This window comes from Schistocerca serialis, chromosome 11 (assembly GCF_023864345.2).
Source record: "Schistocerca serialis cubense isolate TAMUIC-IGC-003099 chromosome 11, iqSchSeri2.2, whole genome shotgun sequence".
Taxonomy (NCBI): domain Eukaryota; kingdom Metazoa; phylum Arthropoda; class Insecta; order Orthoptera; family Acrididae; genus Schistocerca; species Schistocerca serialis.
In genome coordinates, this window is record NC_064648.1 from 107,242,743 (window position 1) to 107,253,748 (window position 11,006).

The window sequence follows — 11,006 nt, forward strand, 5'->3', positions numbered from 1 at the left end:
ACTGTTAAATTTTCGTTTCATTTCAATATCTGAACGATTTCCTTTATCTCACCATACATTTCTTCCACCTCTTCGTCATCTGCGGAGCTAGTTGGCATATAAACCTGTACTACTGTGGTAGGCAAAGGGCCTCATGTCTATCTTGGCTACAATAATGTGTTCAATATGCTGTTGATAGTAGCTTACTCGGACTCATACTTTTTATTCATTATTAAACCTACTCCTGCATAACCCCTACTTAATTTTGTACTTATAATCTTGTATTCACCTGACCCAAAGTCTTGTTCCTCCTGCCACTGAACTTCACTAATGCCCGCTATATCTAACTTTAACCTATCCATTTCCCTTTTTAAATTTTCTAACCTACCAGTCCGATTAAGGAATCTGACATTCCACACCCTGATCGGTAGAAAGCCAGTTTTCTTTCTCCTGATAACGGCGACCTCTTTTGTAGGCCGGACAGGGGACTTTTTTACCTCCAGAATATTTTACCCAAGAGGACCGCATCATCATTTAACCATACAGTAATGCTGCATGCCCTTGTGAAAAATTACGGCTGTCGTTTCCTTTTGGTTTCAGCTGTTCGCAGTACCAGCACAGCAAGGCCGTTTCGGTTAGTGTTACAAGGCCAGATGAGTCAATCATCCAGACTGTTGCCCCTGCAACTACTGAAAAGGCTGCTGCCCGTCTTCAGGAACCACACGTTGTCCGTCCTCTCAACAGATACCCCTCAGTTGTGGTTGCACCTATGGTACACCTGTCTGTAGCACTGAGGCACCCAAGCCTCCCCACCAACGGCAACAGCAAGCTCCATGGCTCATGGGGGGGGGGGGGGGGCGCTCCAGATTACTTAATTCAAAAGATATTGTAGGTATGTTCTTGGATTTCAAAAAGGCTTTTGATTCTCTTGACAGAGAAACTATAGATAAAATAATTCGATAATTCGGCGTTAAATCTAAACTGGCAAACCTAATCCGTGAAACAATTAAACATACAGTGAGTAAGGTAAAATTTATGGGAGAAATTTCACAGCCTTTCAAAATAAAAACAGGCGTACTCCAAGGTGACGGCCTCTCACCAATTCTTTTTATAGTGTGTTAGGGAAAAGAGTAACAATTTGGAACGAAAAACTTATTGAACTCAACATCTCACCTATAAGGTTAGAAAGAGGAAGTAAGTAGATCGATATCAACTGTCTAGCATTTGCAGATGATTTTGTTATACTTTCCGAAAATGTGGCGCCTACTATAACACAAATAAATCTCTTGGAAGAAATAGCCAGCAGAACCGGCTTAAGAATTTCTGCAGAAAACACAAATTTTGTAACAAACGTTAAAGATGCTCCAAAATTTCTCAGAACAGATATTGGCCCCATAGAGAAGGTAAGAAAATTCAAATAGCTAGGGGAGATAATGCAACGAAATGCTTTGGAAAATTCTGCAATAGAGGAAAGGTTGCATGACAGGGGGAAAGCGTTTGGTATCGGCAAAGACATCTACAATACAAAGCGTCTATCGAAAAATGCAAAACTAAGGTATTACAGCACAGTAGTGAAGCCAGAATGCCTACATGCAAACGTATACCGGGCATTAAACTACAATTTAGATAAATTAGAAGTACCAGAAAGGCGAATTACAAGGAAAATATTAGGAGCACAAAACACAGCAGAAAGTTGGCAATTATGAAGTAATGCTGAAGTATACCAAAGTATAGAATATATTTCAAACGTAACGAGAAAAAGAAGACTCGTGATTTTTTGACATCTGTTTCGAATGAAAGACAGTAGATTAACTAATAAGATTTTCAGATGCCCACAACAAGCTGGGTCAACGAAATGAAACAGGATTTAGAATGCAACAATATGAAATTGGAAATTATAAACAACAGCGAAGCCTTTAGGGTGAAAGGATTGAAAATGGAAGGATCCTAAGGTGGGGTAGCTAAAAAGACTGGTTCAAAAGGATCTGAAGACAGAACGAAGAAACATAGTGCGCAGATGAAGACATACCTGAAGAAAAAAAAGAGAACGAAGAACGAATAACTGAAATTGGAATGTGATCGCCGGATGACCTATTCGCAATAATAATAATAATAATAACAAGACCTGACCGTCTTTCGCAGGAGACTCCTGAATGCTTCTTAAAGGCAAAACGCCTGCTGTTGAAAAATGTGTCTACAGATACTACGTGAAATTGTAATCAGTCGAAAGACACTTAAAATAAACATTTTATTCACAATGACTGACGACATGCCACCCACAAAATAAATATTTTTCTTAATGAAACGTAGATTTACACTTTACTTAACTACGTGCTCGAATTGTTTACCATTGACTGCAGACTTGCAACCGCCGTTCGAGAGATAGATGAACAGATAAAAGTAGACTGGATGTTACGTCGTAGCATACTGTGGGGATGCGACGGCAGGCTGTGACGGGGGCTTCGTGACAGGCTGCACCTTCCAGCGCTGCCCTCAGAGATGAGCAATCGAGAGCGGCCCTCCACTGTAGTGCAGCACTGCTTCCTATCGGATGACCGAGCTGGGCAGCCGTCTTGTCGGAACCACGTACGCTGACTCTTATCCAGCGGTCCGTCTTCCAGGAGAAGAGACGGAGTGTTCGTAGAGAAGGGTGCCTATTCAACAGCCCTGTGATGACGTGAGAACTCACGGTGGAGTTTCCTACGGCGCCGCACCAGGCGTTTACGCTCCACGGTCGTCGGTGCTGTGCGTGACGGGGCCAGCGTGGACTTTGAGCTGGCCAGTAGTGCACGTTACGTAAATCTACATTACTGCCGTTCGTCAGCGTCGCTTCCTCGGTAAATGGGTAACACATTGGAAAATCGCAGTGTCGCGTCCCTGGGGCCGCAGAGCAAAGCGGAAGAATTCTGCACCGACGTTCGAAATCACGTCCTCCGGGCGGCTGATGCAGTGACAGACGACGAGGGTGGAATTTGTATCGATGCGAGATGCGGATGACACTCGCCTGGCCGATCCCGCGTTCCTCTGCCCGACACCCCGCGGACTGAACAGCCGCCGCAGCCAGCACGGCTCCCTGGTGAGCTGCGTCGGCCGCAGCCCTCGTCGCCGCCCCCCGCCTGGCGCCGGAACTGCCCGGTCGCGCTGCTAGCCTCGTAACTCGTGCCTCACGCGACGGGCAGCGTCGATCGGGATGGCCGTCCCTGCCGTCTCGACAGCATTTCTTCGGAATTCGCAGTACAGAAGTGGCACGTCCAACTTCTCCTCATCAGCGTGCGAGGAGCCTTACAGCGGAAATGACCTGCCGACAGCAGACACAGTTCCTGCTGGTCCCGCAATGCAGACGAGTAAACAGTCGACATGCTTACACAAACAAGTAGCCTACCATGAGCCTCTTTAAACGCGATAGTCGACTCCAGCCGACTTGACTTTGACTCTTAGAACATTTCTCGGATTATTTTACGAAAAGTTTCAACTCCAAAATCAAATGGTTCAAATGGCTCTGAGCACCATGCGACTTAACCTCTGAGCTCATCAGTCGCCTAGAACTTAGAACTAATTAAACCTAACTAACCTAAGGACATCACACACATTCATGCCCGAGGCAGGATTCGAACCTGCGACCGTAGCGGTCGCTCAGCTCCACACTGTAGCGCCTAGAACCTCGCGGCCACTCCGGCCGGCTCAACTCCAAAATCAACAATCTCCATATCATCGTATTTTAAAAAATCACACTCGCTTCAATATCTCGATGTCTTCTTAACATTCTCTGTGACTCACCAGAATACGTACCCGCAAACCACTGCCCATCGTCAGGAGTACAGGTTCCACAAATGTATGCCCTATTATACCAAATGTAAGCAAACCCGAACTCACATCTGGGCCGCACTGGGTAGCCGCGCGGTCTGGGGCGCCTTGTCACGGTCCGTGCGGTTCCCCCCGTCGGAGGTTCGAATCCTCCCTCGGACATGGCAGTGTGTATTTTCCATAGTGCAAGTTAAAGTTAGTTTAAGTAGAGCGTAGGCTTAGGGACCCATGATCTCTGCAGTTTGGTCCCATAAGACCTTACGACAAACTTCCAAAAAAACATTTTCTCACATACTGTCGTCTGTCTATTGCCACGGCTGTCATACAAAGTGCTCAAAACGTTGATAACGAGCATCCCTATAAAATGATTTTCGACAAATAATACTGGACGCTGAGTTACATCAGGAGTTAGCGGCAGCACAGGTCCGTGTTATACGGCATTTCGTGCCTTTGGCAGTCGTGGGTGTTTCCTAACAGAATGCTTGTTTTAATTTTTGCCACAGATGAAAACATAGTAGTGTTAGGTTTGGCGAGTGAGCAGACCGTTTCGCGTTTTCTGAACGACCGTTCCAGTGCTCTCCAAGTGTTCTCTCCAGAGGCTCCGCCGCCAGAAGTGAGAAAGCGGGGGTCACGATGATGAAACATTGGTTGCCTTATGTCCCGCACTAGCTGCGGCGGCAGCACATCTGAGGAACTCGAGATGCCCGGGTGCGTTTAGATTCCCGTCAGTAGACCGCAGACCACGATGCGAGTCTCGAAAAACACGCACTGAATGACAATATACCGATGGCGTCGCTTTTGTCAAGTTCTTCGACTCGTATTGATTTTTCAACTGACGATTACAGCGTGTTGCGAAGATTGACTTGCCCACGGTGTGTAAACGATTGTTCTTCCTTAAGGTACGTTCTCCTTGTTGCGACTGTTGCCATTATCGTTCAACAATGATCGTGGAACGATTATCGTAGAACGCTATTGCTCTGAATTGTACTGTGTTCGTTCTTCCGTCTGCCGACACGGTCATTAAACGACGATCGTTCGTCTCGAATAGTTCCTACGGTCGCTCGCGATTTCTGTTGTGGAAGGCCTCACGTGTGACGCCTCCTTCGTTTTCTGACGCAGATGGCGAAAACCTTGTCGAGGAAGTGGCGAATCATTCGCCACTGTGGCAGCTGTCAAACGCGTCCTACAAGCGTCAAAGCGCCGAGAAAAATATAGGGGCTGAGACTGCCAATAAAGTTGGAAGATCGAGTAAGTCGTTCTCTGTGACCTAAATAACAATATTTACTAGTAATAATTACTTGTATAATTTGGAGTGTAAAATTTGTTGACAAAAAGGCACTGCATAATAAGCAAAGTTTTAATAATTCAATACCTACATTATGTAATATTGTGCAGTTCGGGTACAGAGTTATGAATAATAATAATAACAAGACAAATGAAATTACATTGAAATCCAGACCTTTAGCTGATGCAGCCGTCGATAAATATCAACGGGGCAGTTGAAAATGTATGCCTCGACGGGGACTCGAAGCCGGGATATACGCTACATTTAGTTGGTAACCGAGATCAGTTATAGTAATAGAAGGAAGAATATAACGGGTCCGGAATTAGTTTCGGTCGGTTCTATTAACTTGTTGATCTTGCCAGCAAAGGAATCTCTTACTTCAAATGCTTCAACATTAGCACACCCACGATCTCTTGCCAAACTGATCAAATGGTCTGCGAGTCACTGTTGCGAAGTATCTGGGTCGTGGAGAGAGCATCCAATTTGTGCTATATAGGCATCCCACTTTATGTTGTGGATGCAGCAGGAAATTATTACCGGATTGTCAACAGTTTGGGGGAGTAAATTTACAGGGTCGTAGAAAATGCGAAAAACTTCTGCTAACAAGCCAACAGCACTTCCAGAAGTTCGGCGAGCACGGCACAGTCTGTAATCGAGTACACATTTATAGAGTTGCCTCTGATCGCGGCCCCTCGCCAGTACAGCTGCCACGCGACCCTACGCGAGCGAAGAGCGCCGCCAGCGGCAAGCAGGTGAGGCGGCGCCACGGTGCGCCACGACGCGCCACGTCATGCCTCGCTGCAACACTCCACGCCACGCCACGCCACGCCACGCCACGCAAGCCGCGCTACGCCACGCCACGCCACTCCACGCCACTCCACGCCACATCTGCCTCCGCCGCGCCACTCCACGCCACGCACAACCGCGCCGTGGGACGCCACACCACGCCATGTCACGCCACGCCATACCGCGCCACGCCTAGCCACACCACACCGCGCCCCATGGCGCAGCGGCACGTCACACCGCAACGCCATGCCACGCCACGCCCCGCCACACAACATTGCGCCACGCCACGCCACGCCGCACCGCACCGCGCCACACCGCGCCACGCCGCACATGCCTCGCCATGCCACGCCACGCCACGCTACGCAGTGCCACTCCGCGCCACACCACGCCACACCACGCCACGCAGCGCACCACGGCGCTGCGCCATGCCTTACCGCGACGCCATGCCACGCCACTCCACACCACACTGCATCACGCCACGCTACGCCGCGCCGCGCCACACAGTGCGTCACGTCACACCACGCCATGACACGTAACGCCACGGCGCGCCACGCCCGCCACAGCACGCCACCCCACGACATACCACGCCACGCCATGACACGGCACGCCATGTTACCCCACAGCACGCCGCGCCACGCCCCCCTCGCTTCGCCGCGCCGCGACGCGCTACTGCACGCCACGCCGAGCCATGCCACACAACGCCATGCTGCGCCACCCTGCGACACGCCACGCCGCAAGACGCCGCACAGCGCCATAACACGCGAAGCCGCACTACGCCATGCTGAGCTTCGCTGCACAACTCCGTGCCACGCCACACCGCGCCACGCCACTCCATTTCACGCCACGCCCCACCAAGCCACGCGACGCTGCGCCACGCCACGCCACGCTACGCCATGTCGTGACCCGCTACGATACGCCACGCCACGCCACGCCACGTCACACCATGCCCCGCCACGCCACGCCGTCAAACTGTGGAGTGTGCATTTGGTATCTTGAGTTCCCGATTTCGTGTGTTTAAACAGCGTTTTGAGTGTAAACTAGAGACTGTAGATAGAATTGTGACAGCTACATGTGTACTTCATAATTACTTGAGGACTGATAACATTACGTCAAATGATCCCGCCAAGGAGGACGACATGGAACCACTGAGTACCAACCAGCTTCCGTCGCCTGCTCCAAGTAGGTGCAGAAGCATGAGTGAAGCTTTCCTTACGAGAGAAAAATGTAATGAGTGTTTTAATTCACCAGAAGGTTCTTTTCAATGGCAGTATGCAGCTATAAAAAGAGGCCAATACTAAAGAGAACGACTTATGTCATTAATATTACATGTATATTGTGAAAATGCATATAAAATAAATAAATTAATTAATAAATAATACTTACAATTGCTGTAATGTACGTAATTCCTCTGCAACCTTCTTCCATATTTCGTCCTTCAATTTACTCCGCATGTAGTCGTACAGCACTAGGTTGCCGTGAACTAACTGAATGAGGTGTTCCATAACTGAAAGACTTCGTACACGAACGAAAGTGAGGTACTGTCACACACGCACACACAGCTGCTGGAGAGTCACTACTGGCCGAGCTCAGCGCGGTGCCACAGACCACCTCTGTGGTGGTGCGAACCGCTGACAGAGATGGGATCGGAGATAACGGGCCCCTGGGGCCGCAGGCAGAGCAGAACTGTGCGGCTCGGACCGCGGGGCAGAGGGCTGCGCCTCGGCTGCGTGCAGAATGCGGCGCCCCACTGGAAAGCGTGCTCCACAAAAGCGGCCCTGCCTCTGCTGCGTGCTGTGTGCGCCGGAGGCGGCGCCCGCGGTGGCTCCAGTGTCGGTGGACTCCGCCGACGACCGACGTCGGCCGGAGGCGGCCGGCCGATCTTTTCAAATCAGTCCGCCGCTGCGTGCGCCGTCACACTACGGCACCTCTTCTCTCCCGAACGTACAGACTTCGGACGACAATCGGTGAAGTTCAGATGAGTTAGTTTTCTTCGATCAAACCGACCGATGTTTTCATGCAGTAAATATGGAGCGAAAGGAAACTGACTAAAGTCCGTTTCTGGCATCCTGAGGATGAAAATATATCGGGATGTAATCCGGAATTTTGGACTGAAATCGGCGGTTTATTCGAAACCTCAAGTAGGTAAAATGTATATTGGAAATTTTAGGCATAGACCATAACCTCAATAAATAATTTGTTCGAGTCAAAAGCGTGGCGTATCTTATGCACTTATAGCTACTGTACTGGGTCTTTTTTGGGCAGGCTGCCGTTAGTTGCGCACAACTTACTATTACTCCTTACTGGCGTTTTATGCCAGTAGGACAGTGATTGTGTTGATATGAAGTGGTGTGCAAAGGTGGTCCACACAGTGATTGTGTTGATATCATGTGGTTTGCAAAGGTGGTCCACAGTGTGTAGCTACACTTTTAAGTGCTGTAGGTTATCACAGTATCTTACGCTACACCTTATGTTTGTGTTTTACTCGTGTGGTCAGTGACATTCATTGACAGTTAATTGACGCATGTCTGCGCAACTTTAAACAAACACAGCGAACCAAAGTGTTTACAACTTGCTTTTATCTCGAGTATTAATGGAACGTTTCTCCCGTCATCTCATATATTCGTACAACTTGTCTGGTTATTCCGACAACAGCGTGTATAGTAGTGCCGGCCGGAGTGGCCGAGCAGTTCTAGGCCCTACAGTCAGTAACCGCGCGACCGCTACGGTCGCAGGTTCCAATCCTGCCTCGGGCATGGATGTGTGTGATGTCCTTAGGTTAGTTAGGTTTAAGTAGTTCTAAGTCCTAGGGGACTGATGACCTCAGAGTCCTATAGTGCTCAGAGCCATTTTTTGTATAGTACTCGTCACGTTGTTTACGAGACAGGAAAGCTCATTCCACGGATTCGGCGTCTCCTTAAAAACAGAAGCCGCTATGCAGTAGTCGTATCCAACGAGAGGGGCGTCTTTAGAATCTAACCTACTTGATTCATAGTGTAGTTTCTAACCTAACCTAACCTCCTTTGGCCCAGTCAAAAAATGACGAAGGAGGTCGGGCCCAGTGTGCGCACGCTGTCGGCTGACTCTGTCGGGCGACGTCTGGCGACGGCGTCTGACGACCGTTGTCGGTGCCACTGTGGTGGCAGCCGCACGGCCGGGGACGTCGCTGTCTCAGCTGTTCCGTACCGGTTCTCACGCCGTGTGTTTGTTCCTCGTTTCTGTCAGCATTGTTAGTAAAATAGCACTGATCGCCTTTGCCATTTTGTATAATAACGCAATATTTCGAACTGATATTACGGTTTTTTACTCTGTATACAGTAAAAAATTTAAAAAAGCGCCTGTTACAAGAAATACCGTTTATTCGGAACTAAAATACCGGTATCGGTTTTAACCGGTCGGTTTTTCCCATTCCTGCCAGGCACTACTGTGCCACCACCCTTCTATTAACAAAGCTGTGCAGGTAACGTCATCGCTAATCACCCAGGGCTCCGGAATGTCACATTTCGAAACATTTCAGTCCGAGCTTCCTTTATTCTCAGGACAGAGTTAACGACAGCCTGTGCGAACGCGCAGGTGTTGATTATCTAAGTTTAGTGTAACAGAGATGGGCATTTATGTTATGGCTGTGGACAGAGAGATTTCGCGTAAACGACAACATGACGCGAAATCGGCGATTTTTACGAAAAATGGCGAAATTTGTCATTTTCCTCGTTCGAGCGCAACATCTTATAAATCGGATGCCAGTAGTTTAGAGACTTTGTACAGTGGTAGTTACTTAATGTCGACGTTAGACCTGGATTTTTGTTCTGAAGACTGAGATGCTGACGCCGCTCTTCGAGGCGACCCTTTCGCGGAGGAGCTCGCGATCGGCGGGTAGCACTCCCCACTCCAGGGTGGGCCGCACGTGTGATTCGTAAACCAGTCCCGGACCGGCTGCACTTCCTCTGTATTCTACCAACAAATCGATGCCCACCACCTGCTTCACTCACTGCAGAGCCTGCGTGCTCATTCCATTCCGTATCCCTAGAACGTCTGACACGCAGCCATTTGTAAACGACTCCAGCTGTGACTCATCGATAATAGAGCCACAGGATACTACGTTTTTTTTTTCGTTTTGTGAAGTGCATAATACTGCATTTCCGAACATTTCAAGCAAGTTACCGATTTTTGTACACCTTGAAATCTTTTAAAAACCTGACTGAGTATTTTATGCATCTTTTGTCAAACACTACTTCCATACAGAGAATTGCATCATCTGCAAAATGTTTGAGGTTACTATTAATACTGTCTGCATGGTCATTAACGGGACATCACCAACACGAACAGCTACGATCTCAACACAGTTCCCTAAGGCAAGAAGTTACTTCTACATCCGCCGATGAATCTTCGATGCGTGACAATTTTCTTCGTCTTCCCTATCAAAAAATGCTCGATCAGGTCACAAATTTCGCTCGATACACCGTACAATTCTACTTTTGATAATAAGCGTAGATGTGGTACTGATTCAAATGACTTTCGGAAATCGAGAAGTACTGGGTCTACCTGACTGCCTCCACTCGTAGCTTTTAGTATGCCGTGAGAGAAATAAGTGAGTTGGGTTTCACGAGATTGACGTTTCCGAAATGCGTGCTACTTGACATAGAGGACCTCATTCTGTTCGAGGCACCTCACTATGTTTTAACACAGATTATCTGCTAAAATTGCACAACAAATCGATGTGGAGGATAGTTGGCGGCAGTTTTATGAATGACTTCTGCTGCCCACCTTACCTGCGCTCTCTTCCGACAACTGGGGACGGTTTTCTGTTTGAGACATTATAATTAACAGATTACACCTTATAAAAGAAAATATTATGAAATGCGTCAATGCATAGCAGACGTGACAGAAAAGTTGATAGCGGCCCGCTAAAACGTCAAGGTGCGGACTTTTCGCACATTTTTCTCGACAATAATAGTAAGCAGTGCACACAACACCGCACGTTAGTCAACAGTGTCTACTTTATTACTACAAGACTGTTGCATATTTAAAATTGAGAGCGAGTCTAAACGTTCCGTAGTGGTCCCACGTCATTCGAATTTGATGGATCATAAGACGAACACTTTAAATTTTGCGATTAAAGTGATTTTCATTTTCTGTTTAAAAAAGTGATGTGGCG

The 11,006-nt window shown here is 48.2% G+C and overlaps 1 protein-coding gene across 1 annotated transcript in view; it reads right to left on the reverse strand.

Moving 5' to 3' along the window:
- The window catches only part of LOC126426496 (uncharacterized), an 88,873-nt gene extending 81,517 nt beyond the window's left edge, over positions 1-7,356 (reverse strand). Inside the window, exon 1 of the mRNA XM_050088405.1 lies at positions 7,238-7,356. Within this exon, the coding sequence (XP_049944362.1) occupies positions 7,238-7,356 (119 nt within the window). The remainder of the gene's footprint in view (positions 1-7,237) is intronic.
- Positions 7,357-11,006: the final 3,650 nt, after the last annotated feature.